Source organism: Ascochyta rabiei, chromosome 1, assembly GCF_004011695.2.
Source record: "Ascochyta rabiei chromosome 1, complete sequence".
NCBI lineage: Eukaryota > Fungi > Ascomycota > Dothideomycetes > Pleosporales > Didymellaceae > Ascochyta > Ascochyta rabiei.
In genome coordinates this window covers 180,031-201,880 of record NC_082405.1, presented here as the reverse complement: position 1 = coordinate 201,880, position 21,850 = coordinate 180,031, and the positions used below count along the sequence as shown (strand labels likewise).

General features: G+C 52.6%; 6 protein-coding genes across 6 annotated transcripts, besides 12 other annotated features; 2 read left to right on the top strand and 4 right to left on the bottom strand.

Annotated features, from left to right (window-relative positions):
• Positions 1 to 630: 630 nt before the first annotated feature.
• Positions 631 to 2,100, top strand: EKO05_0000035 (uncharacterized protein; the record flags this gene model as incomplete). Its single annotated transcript, XM_038944598.1, has 1 exon — positions 631 to 2,100. The coding sequence occupies one exon, from the start codon at positions 631 to 633 to the stop codon at positions 2,098 to 2,100; it is 1,470 nt and encodes a 489-aa protein (XP_038802574.1).
• Positions 2,101 to 2,283: 183 nt separating this feature from the next.
• Positions 2,284 to 3,087, bottom strand: EKO05_0000034 (uncharacterized protein; the record flags this gene model as incomplete). The annotated part of the gene is made up of 1 exon (XM_038944597.1): positions 2,284 to 3,087. The coding sequence occupies one exon, from the start codon at positions 3,085 to 3,087 to the stop codon at positions 2,284 to 2,286; it is 804 nt and encodes a 267-aa protein (XP_038802573.1).
• Positions 3,088 to 3,259: 172 nt separating this feature from the next.
• Positions 3,260 to 4,503: a mobile genetic element.
• Positions 4,504 to 4,536: 33 nt separating this feature from the next.
• Positions 4,537 to 5,091: a mobile genetic element.
• Positions 5,092 to 6,397: 1,306 nt separating this feature from the next.
• On the bottom strand, positions 6,398 to 7,571 carry EKO05_0000033 (uncharacterized protein; the record flags this gene model as incomplete). The annotated part of the gene is made up of 2 exons (XM_059635365.1): positions 6,398 to 6,509; positions 6,571 to 7,571. The coding sequence occupies 2 exons, from the start codon at positions 7,569 to 7,571 to the stop codon at positions 6,398 to 6,400; spliced, it is 1,113 nt and encodes a 370-aa protein (XP_059491348.1).
• Positions 7,572 to 9,195: 1,624 nt separating this feature from the next.
• On the top strand, positions 9,196 to 10,656 carry EKO05_0000032 (uncharacterized protein; the record flags this gene model as incomplete). Its single annotated transcript, XM_059635364.1, has 2 exons — positions 9,196 to 10,582; positions 10,643 to 10,656. 2 exons carry the CDS (start codon positions 9,196 to 9,198, stop codon positions 10,654 to 10,656), a joined length of 1,401 nt encoding a protein of 466 aa, XP_059491347.1.
• Positions 10,657 to 11,041: 385 nt separating this feature from the next.
• Positions 11,042 to 11,063: a tandem repeat.
• A 732-nt stretch (positions 11,064 to 11,795) lies between these two features.
• Positions 11,796 to 11,938: a dispersed repeat.
• Positions 11,939 to 12,270: 332 nt separating this feature from the next.
• Positions 12,271 to 14,211: a mobile genetic element.
• Positions 12,637 to 12,646: an inverted repeat.
• Positions 12,637 to 12,686: a mobile genetic element.
• Positions 12,677 to 12,686: an inverted repeat.
• Positions 14,212 to 14,405: 194 nt separating the features above from the next.
• Positions 14,406 to 15,386, bottom strand: EKO05_0000031 (Sedoheptulose-bisphosphatase; the record flags this gene model as incomplete). Its single annotated transcript, XM_038944595.1, has 1 exon — positions 14,406 to 15,386. One exon carries the CDS (start codon positions 15,384 to 15,386, stop codon positions 14,406 to 14,408), a length of 981 nt encoding a protein of 326 aa, XP_038802570.1.
• An 813-nt stretch (positions 15,387 to 16,199) lies between these two features.
• On the bottom strand, positions 16,200 to 20,836 carry EKO05_0000030 (uncharacterized protein; the record flags this gene model as incomplete). Its single annotated transcript, XM_038936755.1, has 2 exons — positions 16,200 to 20,693; positions 20,801 to 20,836. The coding sequence occupies 2 exons, from the start codon at positions 20,834 to 20,836 to the stop codon at positions 16,200 to 16,202; spliced, it is 4,530 nt and encodes a 1,509-aa protein (XP_038802569.1).
• Positions 20,236 to 20,302: a tandem repeat.
• Positions 20,580 to 20,598: a tandem repeat.
• Positions 20,836 to 20,857: a tandem repeat.
• Positions 20,858 to 20,918: 61 nt separating this feature from the next.
• Positions 20,919 to 20,964: a tandem repeat.
• Positions 20,965 to 21,850: the final 886 nt, after the last annotated feature.

Here is a 21,850-nt window from a genome sequence, read left to right as displayed (position 1 = left end):
TGTCGAGCGTGAGCAGCGCGACAGGACTGGAAGCAGTATTTGATCGCTGACACAGAGCCATAATATCCTCCCCAATCACTGAGAATACGGTGTCCTGCTCGCAAAACGGTGCCCCCTCGCACCGGCGCTGTCAAGTTTCAGAAGCTTCCATTGCAAATTCCTCTCGAACATGCAACACCACTACTCCACCGCATAAACCCTCAAGACACCCCATCCCCGCCATCGACACGGGTTGCGCGCTCGATGATCCCGTGCGCATGAAGTCGCAATCCCGGCTGTAACGCCGCGCCACGAGGCTGTGACGACGCGCTTCCCAGCAGCTCCGCGTTTCAGAACGCACCCACCAATGGCAGCCCGGCATGCGACTACTGCGCAGCAAGAGTATCTCAGCCGATCAGACGCGAGCTGCGCGGGCCGGCAATGAAGAGGAAACGGTCATGCGGCTGCTGGGCAGGTAGGTAGATGCCAGGAGCCGCTGTGTCGGGCGCCACGGAAAGGAGCAGCGTCTTGGTTCCTTATGAGGAGCAGAGGCCTCGGGACCTTGGGTGCAAAGCTGGCTGTCGTTCTTTTTTCCCGTTCAACGCGGAGTCGTTCTTTTTTTGGTCTTGTATTGACTAACACTCCTTCAAAATGCCCTCGTTTGCTTTCTGGAAAAGCTCCAAGCCGGATGAGGCCAAGGCGCCGCTACTGAGTGATGCCGCTGTGGCTGCTGAGTTGAGTGCCATCGTGCCGGGCGCCTCGAGGGGGGTCGACCTCAATCCGGGCAATCAAGACTCCGGAGTTTTTCTGTTTGACGACGACGCACAGGAGATCTCGGAAGATCACGCCCTGGACGCCGAACCGATACCACTGCCGATGACTGAGGTTTTACTGGAAGAGCATGAACAAACGACAACTGAAACACTGGTTACGGATGAGTCACTACTGGACAGTGATGAGCCGTCTCCGCATCCAGAAACACCATCTCTTGTTCCCGAGCAGCCACTGCAGACTGGCGCCAGCAACGTCAGCGAGCATTCGGCAGCAGAGGAGACTGCACAGAAGCCAGAGGAATCTCAAATAGACTCACTTCAGCTGGAGCAACATGAGACTGCTGTCGAGTCGAGTAAGGACGAAGAGTCTCATTCTCCGTCATCATCACCACCTGTGTCCCTCGTACCCAAAGAGCTAGGCCCCAACTTGTCGGTCGAGAAACGACTGTCTCCCACGGCATTGGTGAAGGTCGAAACACGCATGCGTGATCGAGACTCCGGCGTGTACATGTCCGACAGCGAAAGCTCTCCAGCCCGCTCACGACCATCGTCTATCGCTTCGAACGACAACGTCCTTGCACGATCCCGAGTATCGTCCCTCTCAAAGCCCACCGCCGCGTCGCCGCAGCGCACGAATTCGATTGCCCGACTGCAACGTCCCGCCGAGCTAAACCTTGGCTTCAACAGTGCACCAGACGCAGCGAAGCCACGTTCCGAGCTTGATTTGCGATACGACCTTATTCGAAACTCCAAAACTCAATCCAAGGCCGCGTTGCGGTCACCCACACAGCTCTTACAAGACCGACTGAACATGTCGCCGAGGAAGAAAGACGTAGAGGAGAAGGTTCGCGTCTTCACGCCACCGCGTGCAACGGCCAATGGCTGCATGTTGCCTGGACCAGGCGCCCAAACAGAGGCGTTCACTAGCACATCTGTCCGCGCACGGACAGAGGCAGGAGGACGGCCGGCTTGGTGGTGCAAGTTCGACAAGCTTGTTGTCTTCGACGGTCTCGAACAGCAAGGTAGTGGCGAGCTGGGGCTGAAAACGCGCACAAGCAAGGGCCTGAGCATCGCAAGAAGGCTGGGCGATCTAGAGACTGTTGTCATTCCACTGGATTGTCCTCACTGTCATGAGATGCTCAATCGACACGAGTGGAAATATGACATGCGAGTATGCAAGCGCAGCGTCTGCTGGGACTGTAAAGAGAGGTGCAAGTGGGAGTTGGAACAGGAGAAGACTGCGAGTGTGTATACACCACACACAGAAGCTAACAGAGAGAGAGCAGACAGTATGCTCCAAGACGAGCAAAGTAGGCATTACGGCATGGCAAAAGGAGTGGCAGTTTAGCCGCGGCCTGATGAATCTCAGTAAATGCGCGATACCACGGCAGTACGGAGATTGTTCCTACTTCATAGTTTAGATACCAATTTGTACATGAACATCAAGCATTCTTACATTTGCAGCTCGTGTCCCACCAGCGTCGAGTTTCTTAGTGCCGTGTGCATTGGTGGAGGGCGTGCGTAGCTACGCTCAGTCAAGCTCCATAGCATCGTCCATGTACTCAAGCGGGACATCTCCCATATCCATGGTATCGTGGATGTACGTTGGAGGTTCAAAGTCATGACTAGAGAGGCCACTGCCAATCACGTCAGCTCCTTCGAATGCCTGCACAACATCGTGAGCGTGGCCACAGCCAACAATGACTGTTCTTAGCATTGCATCGAGTGCGAGCTCTGGCAGCTTTACGTTTCTGGGCGAAGCTCCATCCTGGCTGTCCCAATTACTGGTGACTTCCTTCTCATCGGCGTCTTTCCAGGCATTGCGGTAGTCTTTCGCTAGACCTAGCTGTATTCGGACATCTTGGACGCCAAGCGAGCCGTGTAGAGGACAGGTCTCGTCATCGAGCGCCTCCAAGAGATTGGCATGGAAAGCGTGCGAAGCTAGCGGTCTTGTGCGATGCAGATCTGGATTTGTAATGTACCGTAGAGCGTTGATGTTGTTCCGTGGCGCGGCTGCAGATACACTGACGCCTAGAGTAGTGAGGCAGAAGGTGATGTAGCGCTCTAGGAAAGCGTAGAACTCGAAAAAGTCAATCTTGAACATCGACTCTGCTTGTCTCGCCAGAGCTTTCTGCGATTCGTAGTGCCCGTTTCGCTGATCGCCGGCCTGCAGCAATTCCATAGCTTTGAAATACGAAACCATGAGCAATTCGGCTTTCCATCGCAAGCGGCCAAGCAGTCGCGTGGTCTTATCCTTGTCTTGCTTGAGCTTATCAACTCTCGACTGTGTGAGCTGCTCCAATGGAGTTTTCGGCGCGTATTTGCTGGTCTTCATTACGCGTCACAGCTTATGCGATGATAGCTGGTGTGATCTGTTCGAGGCACAGTCATGTGGGAGTTTGACTCGCAATATAAGATCTCGAAAAGACGGTATAGTGGAGCATTTTGTGAAAGTGCATTGTGATGAAAGTGAACAAAGGCGTGTTTGGTGATCTCGCGCCGCGGCTAACGTGTTTCACCAGTAAGCGGCCAACACCAGTATCCGGCCAACCCCACCAAAACGCGTCAAACTTCTTTCATCCCAACTGTGATGGCTCAACCACAACGTACTTAAGCCTCCCTTACAGAGGGTAGATGCCTTCTTGCTACCTCTGCTGTTAAATTAGGACACGTTTAGTTAAAAAATAGGGCTGCTTTGCTCTACCAGGTGCCTTGTACAACGCTCCGCCGCCACCTCTAGGGCATTAAGTTAAAAGACGCAACAACGTCTGTCAACCTTAAGCTTAGCCCTATTAAAAAGCAGTCCCTTATTTAGTAGATCTTAGACCTTAATTGTTGTGGATTTCTACCCTAGATTATTGATGTGCAACAAATAGCAGACACTCTCCTCGCTGCCTGCGGCCAAAATCCTCCTCCTCCTTCGCTAGGCAAGAACTAGGTAGCACGCTTTATTAAGCGCCAGCCAGAACTCTAGACAAAGTGGAATAGGAAATTCCATTCACAAAGGGCACGCTATAAAGATCCTGTTAGGATTAGTGCGTAGTTTAGGCTGGTAGAGGAGACACGCCTTATATATAGGATACCTAATAAGGACATCTACAACTTTAATAAGACTGGGTTTATAATAGGTGTTGCCTTAACGTCTAAGGTTGTTACTAGCTCTAACACAGTTAGACGTGCTACTGTTGTTCAGCCAGGCAATTGCAAGTAGGTAACAACAATTAAGTGTGTTAACGCGTTAGGTTGGTCTATCCTACCCTTCCTTATACTAGCAGGGAAGCTCTACCAGGCCAGCTGGTATTAAGACCTCCCACCTGACTGGACTGTTGCTGTTAGTGACAACGGCTGGACAACAGATGAGCTAGGCCTTGACTGGGTGAAGCACTTTAACAGGCACACACAGACTCGCTTATTAGGTGCTTGTTAGCTACTTATCCTTAACGGTTACAGCAGCCATGCTACACCTAAGTTTAATTAGTACTATAAGGACAACATAATCATTACCCTCTGTATGCCTCCTCACACCTCACACCTTCTCTAGCCACTAGACGTTGGCTGCTACTCTCCTCTTAAGGTGGTGTATGGACATGAGGTGTCTAAGCTTGCCTGCTAAAGCATCTTCTATGTTAACAAGCTTGACTTCCTATAGATGTACCTGAGGATTAGACTAACTACTCTATTAGAGAGCAATATTAAGGCTGGATTTTAAGCAACAGGGCTTATTCTATTTAATCTAGAGCGTGTCCTGTTATGCCTCACTGTTATCAGAACACTATTACCACCAGGGACAGCAGCAGGACCAGCAGGGCCGTAGACAGCAGAGACACCACGTACAGTTAACCAGCTTTAGCAGCAAGCTCGCCTTATATAAGATCTCCTTAAGCGTTAGTTATAGAGTCTAACTAGTCAAGCTATATCCTAGCTTGTTAAGGGTTGTTAGCTTATAATACAGTTAGCAACAATCTTAACTTAGGAGAACGCTAAGCTATATGCTTTAAATTAACGCTAGTAATATAAGTGTTAAAAGTATAGACAGTATATAGCACGTAGGGGAGCTCTACAGGTTAAGGAAGCTTAATTACTAGTCTTACAGGCTAATAATGTGGTTAAGGAGGAGGCCTAGGTTAACGCTGCCCTACAGCGTCAGCAAGCACTACTAACGTGTAGCAAATGCCACGTGCAAGGCCATAACAGGACTTAATGTAGAGCTATCTAATCTATCATGCTTTAAAACCTTACTTAATTCGACTGCGTGGTTGTGGAGTAATTGCACGCCAAGTTAGGCTGGTTTTGGTGGGGTTGGCCGGATACTGGTGTTGGCCGCTTACTGGTGAAACACGTTACCCCACACGGAGTCGCTGACATCAGCACGCGTCTCCACTCTGGCAGTTGCTGTATTGATGAGATTGCAATTTCATGCCCCGTCGACTCAGACACACACTGTTCTCCAAAATCTAGTCATAAGCGTGTCACAATTTGTCAAAGCATTGGTGAGCGCCTATCATACAGCGCAGATGAAAATACTTTGTGGTTATTCTTTTGGATTTTGACACTTACAGTTATCACCAAGCGTACATAGTGCATACAGCCACAGGTGAATGGACCCAACTAAGCGTGGTAGTATGTGACAACTCTAGTATATCTCTAACCCTGACAGACTAAGATTTTTTCCACCTTTGGGGGCGCAAAGACCACATATGCTACCAATGAAAACGAACTCTAGTATCTCTTCAAATATGCTAAAATACACGAAAGGTCCCGCGTACCCAAATCCACTGGTGCGCGCACTCTCGAAGTACTACCATCATCCACTTCGTCATTGATACCTGCAATTCGCTCAATCTCTTTCTGAACGAGTCTTCTAAGAAATATGTTCTCGCGCCACATCCCACTAGCTTCCCATCCCAGCAGTTTCGTGATGGATCAGGAGATACACTACGCCTGCCCATGATCTCAAGCCACTGGTGCCCGTATCCTGGTCTCTTTGTGTTGTATCTCTCCACAGGGCCTTGTATTAGCGCTTCGATGCCCGATTGCGAGGGTCTGAACGTCAAGCTTTGATAGTACTTCAGCCATACAAAGCGAGGCTGGTCATCGTCCTTCGGGAAGAAAATGACGCGGTAATACAAGTCATGGTCAGGGTATCCAGCCGGGTGCTGCTCTTAAGCTTTGAACGCAGTGCAGATGGTTTCGTGCTCTAGTCTATGTAGGTCGCAACGATCGTGGAGCAGTATCGCATGACTCCGCAGTGCGAACTACAGTCGATTGTTGCAGGTTGTTGCATCTGCCGTAGATAGTTCCAAGGAGGGAAGAATCTGACATTGTGATCTTTGTTCGGCACTCCAGTAAGGGCATCTATCTTTTTAAGTCCTGAGTGTGCTTGCTGCATGCACAACACTTGCTCACATGCGCATAGAAAGAACACGCAGAAGCAATCGTAACAACTAATGATCAGTCAAAGAGGAAGTTTATTGAAAGGTGTGTCATGGAACGGTATACAGACTGGAAGAACGGAAGGCTTGATGGTATCTAACAACTATACATGAGTGGACATTCCCTGGGAATACTGTTCGCCTCTCCGAGTCTATCGCTTGAAAGTGTGTTAGGCGTAGTGCAGTCGGTTTTGTTTGCCGAATTTGTTCCACTCAGTCTGATTCTGAGCTCACACGTCTCTTGCCGTGACGGAAGGCAGCAAATGGAGGGAAAAAGAAGCCGGGATGGAACACCGTAAGGGCTACGCATGCAATTCCAATCATCCTATAATCCATTAACATAAGTCTTCAACGTGTATGCAAATACTGACATTCCATCAAGCAACAAGAATTCCTTTTCGTTGCGCATCAGTGGGTTACCCCAGCCACCAGCCATCTCTGGCAGACGGTAAATGCAACGAATGAGTACCGTAACGTATGCCAGGGTGACAACAGCACCAAAGATCTTGACCTTGGCGAGTGAGATATTGCCTTGCTCTTTGCTGAGTCGGTAGTTGCTCTTCTCGTTCAGCTGACCCTTCATGGGAGCATCCTTACGGTAACGCCAGACAAACAACAGCACAAGCAGGCCACATGCGGCCATGGTTGCAACCTGAAATGCGATGCCTGCAATAATCAGGTTGTTTCCAGCGTTGAGAAGCTTGATATTGTTGGCTCCTGATGCAGCAACACCTCCTCCGCAAGCTTGCAGAACGATAGATCCAATGTCACAGCCGATGAACACCCACGGGTACAGACGCGGTTTGAGAGGTGAGTACTGCGGTCCGCAGTATAAGACAAAATGTTTGAGCGTGAGGTAGATGGCGGCGGCGACCAGAGATGGGCCGAGAACGAGGCATACGATCTGCAGGCGAAAACCTGAATCACTCCATGGGTTGCCATTCATGATGATGCGTCCTGCGTAGCCGCCAGTCTCAAGAAGTGATCCAATACCGAGTGCGACCGTATACGTCCATGTTTTTGTCCAGATACCGATGATGAGGGAGGCAAGACAGCACAACCCAAACAGAGCAAGGAAGAAGGCGTTAACGCCTAGTACTGGGTAGTAGCCGTATGTCGTTGCGATAGCGGGGCACTGTGGTGTGACTTCGGTGCACAGTCTGAAGTTTCCGCGTGGTCGGCCTTCTTCTGCGATTGCTAGGGAGGCAAGACTGGATATCACAGCCATAGTTGCAAGGCGTCTGCAGACCATGATGGACGATCGATGGCGATGGATCTGCCACAAGATCTGGCGGAAGATCTGGGGTGAGATCTGAAGATTGATGGATCTTAGGTTTCGCAAAACGTGTAAGGCCTTTTGGAGGGTCGCACTGCTTTTAAACGCCATGATGATTCGCAGTAACGATTCGGTCGCTTAAATTAGGAGTTGCCGTGTTGGCCGTATTGGTTAGGGATATGCTCGTTCTCGCTCCCAGCTCTTCTTAATTGGTGCGCAATTCTATCTGACATGTCGCTTACACAGTACCACGGCAGACACGCTTGGCTCATCACAAAGTACTTGGCTCCGACGATAGCGGCATCTCGGAGACGCATTCTTGCGATATTTGCAAGGCTGGACGCCTTCGACCGACATGTTGCCGTAAGAGAGATGTCAAATCTTGAGAGAGCTGAGTGGTGCTGGCCAATGGATCAGCGGTGACGTATCGAGATATGGCGACTTCAGTTGCCCGGCTGCTCCTGCCTCCGGCTAGCTCGTCATTCAACTGAGTATCCAAAAAACACTGTTTAACGGCTCAACCTTCTCCGCTAACGTGCAGCGCAGCCTTTGTGTAACAGTCCAGACAAGCTCTGGCAAAGCGCTGCCGTTAGCGTGTAGTTGCGAGCCTAACCCCTGATTGGGTCTGCAGCGCATAACGTGAAATCCCACCAAAACACGTAACGATTGCTCACAGGTACTACCTCTGCCTATCAGCTTGATCAATGATGTTTGTCGAGAGCACGTGATGCTCATGTATGAATGTAAAGCATCACGTGGGTCTGGTTTGGTTTGCCGTTCTTGGATGCGGGGGTGGATCAGCTAGCATATGGAGATAGCCCCAAGATAGCACACTGCAGTCCTTAACCTCCTCCACAGCGGTGGCCTCGGAAAGCCCTTCCATTTCGCTATAGACTTCGCATCTGCTTCCTAAGTGTAGTTATGGCACACTCACCTACTGAGGTCGATTTTGAGCAACAGCCGCCTCGGGAATTACCACCGAGGGTATCGGACCGTGCTGAAGACTCGAAGCATAGGTTCTCAAAGAGTCGCAATGGCATGTTCGTCTTCATCTGTTCTTTAAGGCCAATGTTGTGCTTTGTTTTGCTACGTGTTGGGCCTCGACTGACTCTCTGAGCTCACAGGATACGTAACATGCAAGTTGCGGAGAGTTAAGTGCGACGAGACAAAGCCGACCTGCAATCAATGCGCCCGTCGCCGCATAGAGTGCGGCGGCTACAGGATAGACGTCAGGTTCAAGACAGCGAGGGAACCAAAGAAGAATAGCGCCATCGTCAAAAGTCCGGGGCAATTAACTTTCCAGGCAAATGGGCCAACGACAGCTCGTAGAGAATCGCGGCATTCTCGAGGGGGCAGCATAGCTGCTGCACCTGCTATTGATCCTGGAGGAACAAACAAGTTTTCCCAGGACACGACAGCTGATTGTTCGCGTTCTGAAGATATGACGAATCTGACCTTCTTCGAGTCTGATGTCTTGACCTCTCGCAGCCTACCAACGCTACAGACTTTCGAGCTGCTGAACATGCCAGATGTTGGTCTCCAGATATCGCCATAATTTTCTCAAAACAACGATCTGCTCGACGCTGATTTCACATCACAAGGGCTCGGCCAGCTCTCTGCTGAAGCCAATGCGCAGTCCTATGCACAAGACTACGGGCCTCCGTTCTGGAATATCAACTACTTCCTTGAAGACTACGTGAACTCGCTTCCTAGCACTCAGATCATGCCAGCAGATATGGGTTTCTCCCTGGGCACATCTGTCGAAGAAGATCCTGCGAACCCCAAGGTTGAGGAGGACGAGAGGGAAAAAATAACTATGCTTTTCCTCAAAACAACGTGCCATAATCTATCAATCGAGGAAGACTCTGATCAAAATCCATGGAAAACTGTCATTTGGCCCATGACCCAACAGTACCCGGCACTATACCACGCTCTGGCTGCCTTGACCTGCTTCCACACCAGCAAGGCACAGCCGCACCTGCGCTTTGACGGTGAGCGACATTTACACACTAGCGCGCGTTTGCTCTCGCAAGGCATCACCAAAAGCGAGATACCCTTGGATACAGCATTGGCAGCAACCCTAGCGCTAGGCTTTGCTGAGACCTGGGACAGTAAATCGGCCACAACTGGCATGACACACATTCGCAGCGCGGGGATGTTGCTACAGCAAATGCTGTCGAACCAGGCTACCATGGCTTACACGCCAGAAGAAGAGGCTCGGCTGGAGTTCCTCTTCAACACATGGACGTATATGGACGTAATCGCAAGAATCACATGTCTTGACCTCTGCCCACCTGTCCCTGAGAGTTTTGTGGCAGCTACCGTCGGCCGCTTGAACTTCAGCACCTCGAAACTCGATCCCCTCATGGGCTACGCAACCTCATTCTTCCCAATCATGAGACGTGTCGCGGACCTGATTTGCAAGGTCCGAATGAGAGACGCACCTCGGAACTCGCCGGTCATCATCTCCCAAGCACTCGAGCTGAAGCGCAACATCGAGGACTGGTTGCCACCTATCGACCTGGAGACGATCGAAGACCACTCCCAGCTCATGACTGATGCCATCCAGACCGCCGAGGCCTACCGATGGTCAACCCTCAGCCTCCTGTACCAAGCCGTACCGGAGCTCCCAAACCTAACCTCGTACGGCGAACTCGCGCAGAAAATCCTTGTCTACCTCGCCACCATCCCGCTCTCCTCACCCACACTCATCGTGCACATCCTCCCACTAATGATCGCCGGCAACGACGCCGTGGACGCCGAAGATCGCGCCTTCGTCCGCGACAGATGGACCGCCATGTCGCATCGCCTGGTGACGGGCATCGTGGAGCGCGCGCTCGAAATCACAGAAGAAGTATGGAAGCGGCGCGACGACTTCCTACTGGCGCGCAGCCGTCTCGTCGACCTGGAGTCCACGCATTGCGCTGCGAACTACGGCCCGAGTTCCGGCGCCGGCAGCTCGCCCAGCTCGGCACGGCCGTCTAGTCGGCGGGTCAGTTCCTTCCCGATGTCCGCTGCATTTAAAAAGGGTGTTGACACCATGACACGGTCTGGGTGTATCGAGTATACGGTCCGTGGCAGTCTGCACTGGCTGGGCGTTATGAAGGATTGGCAGTGGCAGGGTAAGGCATCCCCGCCCCTTGTTTTGTGCTGGGATCAAGACGTGCTGACAAGCTGGGTAGTGCTCCTGGGCTGATGGGGTTGAAGGGCGCGGTTGGGGAAGTAGTGTAAATCACGAGGTATACATGTATTCGTGGCTGCGTGTAGAGTGAGTGCACTACACAGCAGGCTCACGCGCAAAGCCCCGATTCACGTCTCCGGCAGTGTCCCACCGCATCGTCCATCTAAGCCACGCAAGCAGTCTGCAACCAAGGCAATCAAAACATCCATGACAACAGTCTACCAGAGTATCTAAAACCAACCCATCTCGCACTCCACACGCTATTCTTAACCCCCCGCACCTTCACAGAACCAGAACATCCCATCACGCAGCACGCCAGCCCCTCGTCACAAACTCACAAGCAGAGACGCACAGCAGCGCGCCGTGCTACCTAAAGACGCCATCAAAAGCCCTACAATTACCCCCCCCCCCCCCCCCCCCCCAGTTTAGAAAACTGCCTACCTGGAGAAGAGGTCGTGGTCATTATCCTTTTCCCCCGCTGATTCCCATTTACGCAGCTGATAGTTCCCTCTCGATGATTTCTGTATCCCGTGTTGCTACACAACACTCTGCGTAGTTGGTGTTGTGCGAGGGAGTGTGTGTTGTGAACAGCGAAGTGTAGTATTCCGCTGTGCTGACTAGGAAGTAGGTAAAAGTACGCGAGATGGGAGGGTGTGTAGTATTCTCTGAAAGCCTTTACCATGGTATTCTCTAGAGGGCTTATAATATATTTTTGCCATCTCTACTAGTGTCTTACTAGAACCACACTTCTTATATTAATAGAGAGCTAATAGCTAATTAATTCTATGCAGGCTTCTTCATCCTTAGCGTAGACATAGCAGAGTAGATTCTAGGTTAAAAAATAACAAAAAAAAACAGCGCGCTGCTAGCTCTAGCTAAAACTATAGTAGATTGTTTTCTATAGACTATTGAGACAGTAATAGCCTATTGCGTTAAATACTATATTTAAGCATCTAGAGTAGTGCAAAAGTAATCTCCATCTATAAAACCGTCTACTTTAAAATCATACAAAGCTATTATTCTAATCTTTACCAAACCCTCCCTATCCACGTATCTAATGTGCCGGTGCATAGAGCGACTACTAAGGTGGTCACCTAGAATGCTTAGAAACCACTAGCACTAGTATAAAAGGAGAGGATAGAGGTTAACTGTTCGGACACAGCTCTGCCCACCGCACCAAGGCATACCAAAAAGGTATCAATACTCACTTGGATGGTAAGCACGTGGCCAGAACAGTACTTATTGCTATACCTGGTTAGAGGTGGACGCTGCTACATGCCGATGGCTAAGAGGCTAACATTAACATTACAATCCTTAGGGCAATCAGATACTGAGTATTATAAGTTTATTTTAATTATACTGTTTAATTCCTTAACTTCTTACGTCTATTAATTAATAATACTCTGCTAGCTTCTTCTCTCTTATACTGACGGGAAGCATACCTACGCTTACATACTAACAGCCTTATTCTTTTAAACTTAACATCCTCTGCGTTCCTACACATAAGGCTGCCCTACTCTTCTGTATTGCAGATAGGTGTATCTAGCACAATTAACCTGTTCTACGCATCTAGCGCAACACTGTCTATACACCCTACTAGATAGTATAGTATAGAGTAATAAAAAAGTATAAAAGTAACGTACTCCACAGGTAAGCGGATTAAACAGGTGAGTGGATCACTCTGCCAAGACCACACTAAACCTCCACCTTACTACGCAATGCCTTAATAACAACATTAATCTACGCCCTTAAGAGAAGCTGTAATACAGCTTGCGCTCTAGGTAATTAAATAAGACGTAATGCTTACCCTATAACGCACTATAGCTATATATAACACGCCTTATAGTATACTATATACTTAATATATAGAATAACCTATATAAGCTAATTATACGCTAGTTTAACAGATTATAGACTAGACTAAGAAGGACGTAATTACTAAGTATATCCTTAAGCTAGATACACAAGGATTTGCCTCTTAGGTAGCTGCTATAGCTAATATAGCTAATTCTTTGTATACTAAGTATAATATAGGCTATGTTAGCATAAACTAGCCTAACATGTTTATTAAGTGCTGCCCTAACCTTAAAGTAAGGTTTAATTGCAAGTATAACTATAAGAGAGCCCTCTATAAGGATCTAGAGATTATTAGGGGCTAGTTTAGGCTTATAGCAAATGTTAAAGCTAAGTATAGTATCTAAGATAATAATATATATAACTTTAATAAGACAGGCTTTATAATAGGCTAGATATTAACAGGAGTAGTTATTACAGGCTTAGAGCGTTAAAGATAGCTAAAGGTAGTATAGTAGAGTAACTATAAGTAGATAATAGTTATATAGGGCATTAATAGCATAGGGTAGGCTATTCTACCCTTTATTATCTTTAAAGGCTGTAACTACCTCTCTGCCTAGTATAAAGAGGACAATCTACCCTATAATTAGGTTATTAGAGTCTCTAAGAACAGATAGACTACTAATAAGCTTAGTCTAGACTAGTTAAAGCACTTTAATGCCTATATAAAGACGCGCACCTAAGGAGTATACTAGCTGCTCCTTATTAATAGCTATAAGAGCTATAACTCCCTTAACTTCTAATAATACTATAAGAAAGTAAAGATTATTACACTATATATACCTCTATACTTATTACACCTCTTACAGCTACTAGATATAGGCTGTTTTGCCCCTTTAAAGAAGGTGTATAGGCGCTAAGCTAAGGATCTTATATATAACTATATTACTTATATTACTAAAACTAAGTTTCTACTATACTTTATAGGCGCCTATAAGGAGATATTTACTTCTAGCAATATCTAAGAAGGCTTTTAAGGCGCTAGAATAGTCCCCTTTAACCTAGAATAGGTTATAATAGGTCTTAATGTCTGCCTATATACCTTACTGCTACCTTCTATAGAAGATGCTCTCTAGCAGTTCTAAACCCTAAGTAATACCCTGCAATTTGGATCGCAATTAACGCTAGTTTAAGAGAGGATTTAAAGGCATATAAGCAGCTTACTAACTTTAATAGTTAAGGCCTTTAAAAAGCTTACTAAAGGTATAGCTATTATTGCGTATAAGCTAGTGTTAGCTAAAAAGAAGATTACTAGGCTTTAAATAGCAAATAAGGCTGCTATGCAACGTAAATTAAATAAAAGAAAGCAGTTGTAGAAGGAGGGGGTCCTAACAGCTAAGGAAGGCCTTTAATTAACTACTCTAACTAAGTTTAGGGCGCGTAGTAATAGTAAGAAGGCAAAAAAGCAAGTACGTGCTAAAGGAGGGGAAGTAACCTAAAGATGCTGTATAAAGTGCTATAATATTAGATATAACTTATATATATATAAGAAGGCTATAGAAGATATTTCTAAATAATATTATATCCTGCACTACTGTATATAAGGCTAAAGTGGGCTAATGCAAGCTATAATAGGGTAGAGGTTTAGTGTGGTCTTAGCAGAGTAATCCGCTTACCTGTTTAATCTGCTCACCTGTGGAGTACGTTATATTTATATAACTATCTTGCTAATCCTTATCTACCTACGCATCTAACAAGCTTATTCTTTTAAACTTAATATCCTTTACGTTCCTACACACAAGGCCACCCTGCTCTTTAGTATTGCTGATAGGCGTATCTAGCATAATTAACCTGTCCTACATATCTAGCGCAACGCTGTCTATACACCCTACTAGACAGCATAGTATAGAGTATAGAAAGAGGTATAAAAGTAGTCTATTTATATAACTATCTTGCTAATGCCTATCTACCTACGCATCTAACAACCTAGTCCTTACAAACTCAACATCCCCTGCGTTCCCACACACAAGGCCACCCCGCTCTTCCGTATCGCGGATGGGCGTATCCAGCACAGGCGATCCGTCCCGCGCATCCAGCGCAACGCCGCCTGCGCACTCGACCAGCAGCGCGATAGGCGCCAGCTCGTACAGCCTGCGCAGCTTGGCGGGACTCTGGTCTGTGACCGGGCTGGTGTAGATGCCGTGGCCCTTGACGAGGGCGTGGAAGATGTCCGGCACCAGGCCGCCGCTGTAGCGGAGCGTGTACTTGGAGGAGACGAAGTGGGTGATGAGGGCTAGGTAGTTTGTGTTTTCGGATGCGGCGCGCAGGTTGGCCGGCGCGAAGTACTTTGTTTTGGGCGCCGTGGCGAGCTGCACGCTGGGTCGCGTCATGCTGATTGCGCCGTCTGCTAGGCTGGCTTCGAAACACGTCCCTGGGGTTCCGGGGAGGCGGAGGGCGACGACGGCAGTCGTGCGGGGACCGAGAACGCCGAGGATGGACGCGATTTGCTTCTTGCGAGGCGCCTCGGTGGTGGAGAGGGCGGAGGTGCCGTCCCAGATGCCGATTATGGTGCCGACGGTCCAGTTGGGGCCGATGATGGAGCTGCCGTCTAGCGGGTCGAAGGCGATGGTATACTGCTCTTCGGAAGTGGGTTGGGTTTTGTGCACGGGTTTTTCAATCGGGTCTTCTTCGCTGCTTGCTGTGGCTATCGAGGGGACTTTGGCGATTGCTTTGCGGATGAGGTTCTCGGCCAGCACGTCGACGTTGAGTTGATCGTCGCCGAAGGAGTTTGCACTACCGGCCTGCGAGACTGATGTTGTTCGGAGGGCTTGGGCAATGTCGGGTAATGTGCGGAGCAGTGCTGGAATGACTTCTTGAATCAACGCTGTCCGATTCGAATGGCCAGCGACAAGGGACTGCAGGTGGGCGTCCAGAGTAGTGGATTGTGACATGGTCGGACTTCTTGGAGGAACCCTGATCTTATTCTAGAGTGATTCTGACTTCAAGGTTCATGTTTGTTGCGTGAGACGAAGGACGTCGACTTTTACCAGAAGGCTGGCGTCATAGTGGGGCTGTATCGATAAGGGCTTTGACTAGCGCGACGGTGGAGACGCTCCGTTCAGCCTCATCAGCCTCGTTGGCTTCATTGGCGTATCTAATGCTGGCGCTGTTGTTTTGTCGAAATCGCATCTCTAAAGCGTGCAAGGACGTAACCCACTACGAAACATCTGCAGTACCACGCGATGGCACGCTGTCACCTTGCCCCCACGACGAAGGAGTACGGTGTGGTGTGGTTGGTAGTCATATCCAAGCGTGTCGATTATAAATTATGTATCTCTCTTCCACCCCCACGTGCACTCGAGAGCATTTTCCAACTCTACTCAAACAAATCTCAAACAATCCAAGCGAAGGTGGCGCGTCAGAGCGCGTGCGTCTACCCGCCAATAGCATCCGCCCAGTGGTATCTTTTGCAATCCAAGACGGAATCCGCTCCGTGCGCGAGAAAGGGAAAAGGGAAATGTACATGTGTGTAGACGGCGAAGGCAAAGCCGTGTGTGGGTTTGTGCGACCTAATGCTTGTGGTCTTGACCGTGCTCCTCGTTTGGAGACGACAGACGATAGCATCCACCAAAGATTGCAGAGACGCGGACGTACGGATCACTTGATCGGCTGGACGTAGTAGAGGATGACGACCGCTTGTGTAGCCGGGCGCGAAGGTGATGCCGCTGCGGAACACTACACTCCTGTTAGCCACGTCTCACCACCTAATCGTTGATTCCAAAGACCCGCCTAAGGCCCTGGAACTTCTTCTTCTTCCCCGTCCGTCCGAAGCTCACGGACCGGCCTTGAGCATCAAGAACAGGCGAGGTGGCAGTGGAAATCTGGCTTGATTGTCGCTTGCCAAAGCGGGGTCTTTGGGCGACACCGTCTGAGCTCATCGGACGCTGTTCGCCAGTGATAGGCGGCGGTGGTGCGAGCGGCCACTCGGGGGTTGACCGGCGCTGAAGCTTGGGTGCTCTAGGTGATTGCTTGGCTTGTGGGGAAGCAGTGATTGCTGGTGGCGAGGCGCCAAGCTCCTTGTCTTCGTCTTCGCCGATCGGTGTCAGGGGACCGCCGATTTCACGGTTACGTGGTTGAGGTGGTAAAGGGATATCTGAGGTTGGTGGCCGGGCGGTCTGCGCGGCGGCTGGAGGTGGTGCAGGGGCGGTTTTCTTCTTGCCCATACCGAAGAAGCCACGCTTCGTTTTTGTTTCAGGTGACGAGGGAGCGTGTTTGCTGTCGCGCAAGGATCCCGCGGCCAGGGCAGTCCCCTGTGCAGTCGATGCGTCGTTGCCATGTCCGTTGGTGACAGCCGCATTGGCAGGAGCTGACGCGGAAGGTTTGGGCGCTTCGGCCTCCTCTTCGAGATCTGTAGAATCGCCGTCTTCCTCGCCAGCCTTGCGTGGGATGCCTCGCACGGGAGTCAGATCGGGAGGCAGCTCGTATGGTTCAGGTTCGGAGTCAGAGTCCTCAAATCGACTTGTGAAGCGACTTGGTCGGGCTTCGTCCTCATCGCTAGAATCGACAAAGCGGCTCTTAAAGGCGCTGGATCTGGCTGGAGCTGGCGTCTTCCCCTTGGGCTGCCTGCTGACTGTAGCTGGCTTTGGCACCGACCGAGGAAGCGCAGGCATGGGCGGCTCGTCCTTGGGCTTCTTGCGGAAACGTCCTCCGGGTGACAAGGATCTGATGCTGAATCTCGACGACTTCGCGGGCTCTGGTGTTGGTGAGGACGGCCGCATGGAAGGTCGGTTGGTGGATTGAGAGACTCTGGATGGCGAGATAGATCGAACCTGGGCAGGGGCGGGCGCAGCAGCTCTCATGGTAGGACCTGAAGGTCCACCTCTCATGGATGTCCTAGCAAAGCCACCCGCGTTATTTCGACGGGCTCGACTGCGTTGGAAACTGCTTGCTGATGCATCGGAATCGCTGTCGTATGTCGGCGCTGGGGCCGTGGCTTTCCTAGGCGCAGGGGCTGGAAGACTCTGTGGTCGAGCTTGCGAGGCAGCTACACCGGCTGGGATGTGCTTCTTCTGCAGTGCGCCTCTTGGTGGCTTCGGGTCAACAGGCACGCTCTGGCGAGATGCAGCCAGAGCCATGTTAGTGGTAGGTGCGGGACCATTGCCACGCATGCTGGTGCGCATCTGTGGTGCGGCTCTCGGTCCAGGGCTTGCATTCCCTCGCATGGTGGATCTCATCTGTGTTTGCCCAGAGGATGCATCTCTAGGAGAAGCGCCCCGCATGCTGGTTCTCATTTGGGGCACACCGGAAGCCTTCTGCGCAGGTGCAGGTGATGGTGTAGACTTCTTGAGAGCAGACTTGAGAGGCCTGTCCGGTGTCTGTGTGGGCTGAGCAGACACGGATGATTTGGGTGGTGCTTGTGACATGGATACACGTGGTCTAGTCTCGGCAACGGCCCTCGTAGCTGGCTGCACAGTAGGCTTGTGCTGTGCTCGGAGTTGCTCTTCCTGCACAGGGGCTTGCAGTACACGAGCAGCAACGCTCTCGACATGAGCGGGACTCTGTGTGGCATGCGCGTCATCGTGATCTCTCGGTCGGTTTACGCCACTCCAGTGCGCTCTTGCAGCTTCCCAGTCACGAGTCACTTGGTCTACAGGCTCGTTTCTGGCAAGGCTCGGGGTGTCGCTCTTGGACTGCGGGGTCGGACTCTCGGTGACGCTCTTGTCCGCGTACTTTGAGTTCATCAAGCCGGGACTTGGAGTTGAGCCAATCACGGGGCTTTCGACAATGGCGTTGATGCTGCCAAAGCCGCCCTCCATGTCAGAAACATCTTCATAGGCATCGCTGTACACGCTGCTGTCGTCATCAGAGGTATCGCCATCGTGACCTGGGCTGCTTGGTGGTTCGCTCAGCTGCTGCTGGAAAGAAGCGGGGGTCTGGATCGGTGCGAACTGCACAGGTGCATATGCGGATGCAACAGGCTGCTGCTCCTCTTCGTCGTTCCAGCCGCCAGGCGCGGACATGCTCTGAAACCTCGGCTCGGCGTGCTCGTAAGGGCTGGGTGTCGCCGGCAGAACCGCGATGTTAGGCACTTGGACAACCTGTTCGGAGATGATTGGTAGGGTGGAAGGCTGTGCTGCGGCCGGCTTTGTCAGAGATTTAGGCTCAGGAACAGGCAGTGTTTGTGGAGCCGTTGCCGGATCAGCGTGCTTGCGCATGCTCGACTCGCCATCGGTGGAGTAATTCGAGTCCGATGCATAGCCACTGCCCTCGACCGAAGCCAGCTGTGGCGGTAGAGGATCGCCGGTAGCCGTCTTCTGGGAAGCAAAGTCCTGAGCTACGATGTGTGCCAAGCCGAGGTCGGTAGAGGCCTCCATTGGCTCTCCCACAGACGCCACAGATGCCGACATGGGTGTGGACACGGTCTCGGTAACCTTCTGCGGCACATCGTCTTCGTCGCGGGGGCGGGTCTTGTCTCGCACGCTTCCAAAAGACGGCAACGCGGGTCGTGGTTTCATGAAGTCCTCGAACTCGTCTTCGGTCTGGGCAGCTGCGATCGGCTGGTAAGGTGTGGGTCCTGCGGGAGAGCTTGGGGCATCCATGTCGCCATATGCGGAGTGGCCAGCAAGCACAGGCTCCTGCTCGAAGCTGACTCGCACTGTCTTCTTCTTCTTGTTCCCGTAACCGCTTTCAGATGCAGTGTCGGATGCACCGCTCACAGAGGCGGCCTTGGCGAATCCAAGTCCGTTCGGCGCAAGAGGCGAATTGCTGCGCCTGGAGACGGAAGGAGAGGATTTCAGAGCCGACTTGGCAGGGGACACGGAGCGCGGTAGGGGCTCATGCTTCAGACCAGCAAACTCGATTGTGGTGGGCGCGAAGGTAGCGTGGCGGGCTGGGCTCAGAGACGCCGGTCGCTCTGTGCGGACATGGCCGCGAACCTGCTCCACGCGTGGGTTGGATGCTGTGTCTGGTGGTGAGCCGATGCGAGGGTAGGCGCTATCCTTGTTGGGTGTGAAGCGGGGGGAGAGATCGCTCTCTGGCTCTTGGTGCGTGTTGGCCTGGCCCAAGTCTATGGGGACAAGGTCGACTGGCTTGATGTCGGTGTTGGTGTAGTCCTCTGGGCGTTGCCGTGCCAGGGCAGGGGCAGGGGCAGGTCTCGGGTGTGATGGAGGGGGGCTGATTGGGCGCTCCTCGTATCGTGGGGTGTCGGCAGCGGTGTGCGGCTCGGGCAGCAGAGGCTGAGCCACGGACGGGGGAGGCGACTGCTCTGGCTGCACGGTGTAGCGGAGAGGGCTTGGCGTGCGAGCGCGGGCGGCGTGCATGGGCGCAGCGGAGTGGAGGTGCTGTGCGACGTAGCGGTGGGCAGGGTCGTCGGGCTGCTGGTGCTGCTCGCGGTGTATGTGCATGGCGTCTTGCTTGTGGATGAAGGTGCGGGTCGAGGGATCGTAGACGGCGTCGGGCGACTTTGGGTCGACGGGTCGCGGTGACGGCGATGTTGCTGGCAGAAAGGAGCGCGACTGCGCGGCCGTGCCAGCGGGCTTCAGCTGGTGGGTGCTCGCTGGACGGGTGGTAGCGGCAGCCTTCTTGGGCTGCGAGGTCGATGCCATGCGCTGGACGGCCTCGTGGTCGACGACGGGCCCGGTGAACCAGGCGTGGGTGGCCGAGGGCCCGCCAGCCGTGACGCTGAGGGCTGGCGACATGGGGCGCGAGAAGTTGATCGACTGGCGCTGGTCCTGACCCTCCTCGGAGACCTGGGCGAGCGGGCTCCCCACGCGCTGTGTGCTGCCGGCGTTCGCTGACGGGCCGGCGCCGCTGTCGCCTCTGCCTCCTCCTCCTCCTCCTCCTCCGCCTCCGCCTGCGCCTCCCCCTCGTTGCGTCGGTGAGGCTCCGCGGCGGTGGACGGGCTCGAGGCTGGCTGCGCGTCCATGCAGGATCCGAGGCACGGCAGGAACGGGCGGGACGGCGACGGGGCTGCCTCTGCCAGGCGAGGCGTTGCGAAAGGAGCGCTCCGTCATGGAGCCGGCGCTCGACTGGCGACGCAGCCCCTGGGGGCGCTGGCTGCCTTGCGATGAGGTCGAGCCGCGGCGCACCATGCGCTTCGTCACCACGTCGCCGACAGGGATGGGGCTCGACGTGTGGGAGCGCAGGGCGGCGGCGGCGGCGGCGTTGGAGAGATTGGCATCCGAGGCCTGGTTTCGGACAAAGGCCGTTGTGGCTGCGAGCGCTGCGGATGCGCTCGGCGGCGGCGCTGCTCGCTGGGGCTGCAGAGCGGGCGGTTAGCATCGCGTCGCGGCGGTGTGGTGGCCGTGACAGCATCACAGCATCACAGCATCACGGCGTCACGGCGTCACGACGTCACGGCACTCACCGGATTGGAGGCAGCGCGCCTTCGCTTGGAGAACATGGCGGTGGTGTGGTGGTGGTGAAGGATTAGAAATTAACAGCAGGCGCGGCTGCTCTGCATCGCCGGTCGATGGAATGCTGCCGTGTCGATGAGGGCGTCGGTGTCGATGTGGGCGTCGGTGTTGATGTTGCGCGTTGTGCGCGAGGTGATGTCATGCGTCGTCGAGAACAACAAGAGAGCGTTGGGCCAGCGCACAAACACAGGCTGGTGGTGACACGGCGGCAGGGCGTGCTGGACGACGGACGATCGGTGCAGGCCTCGCGGGGGATGCGCTGAGGTTGCCGGGGGCCAGATGTTGATTTAGTTGGCACCGCACCATCCTGCCGTGAGGTGCTTGGATCGTCACCATCCGTGTCCGTGTCGGCTAACTGTCTAGACTCTAGAGCAGAGGGCCGTGAGCCTGGCTCCCCGGCGACGCAACATCCGTCCAACTGCTGCAGCACAGGCATTCGCTGCGCGCGTGGAAACACGCTCAAACCGCGCTTCGTCTCATCGAGCACAGCGTGTTCGCGATTCACTGGCTCACCAGCTCACCAGCTCACCAGCTCACCACACCAAGGTCGAGCGTACCGTGGCTGCTGCCAGACGTGGTAGAAAGAAGTGGCCTGCCTCCCAGACACCAGCAGCCTCTTGTTTGGCCGCATTGGTTCCCTCTCACCACCCACGCTCTCCACCTACCCAACCCTCACGCCTCCTCTCCGCACGCCTGCACTGGCTGCACCCACTTCACCAGCGCCCTGCTTTCTTCCCCTTCCTCCCTGAGCCTGCCAACGTGAACTTGAAGTAGGCGTCGGCGACACACAGACCGTGATTTCCCATGCAGCGAACCACGGCGCCCCGCTTGGATCGGCCAGAGCCGCCGACGCCCACCAGCTAGTGCATCGTGACGTAGCCCCTTCCCACTGTCCCACTTCCCAGATCCAGTCTTCAGGCACGCGCTGACAGTTCTTGGCCGTCCTTCGATGTCGCTGCCTGTGGCTGACATGGTGTGCACTCGTCCAGCGCCTCACCAGA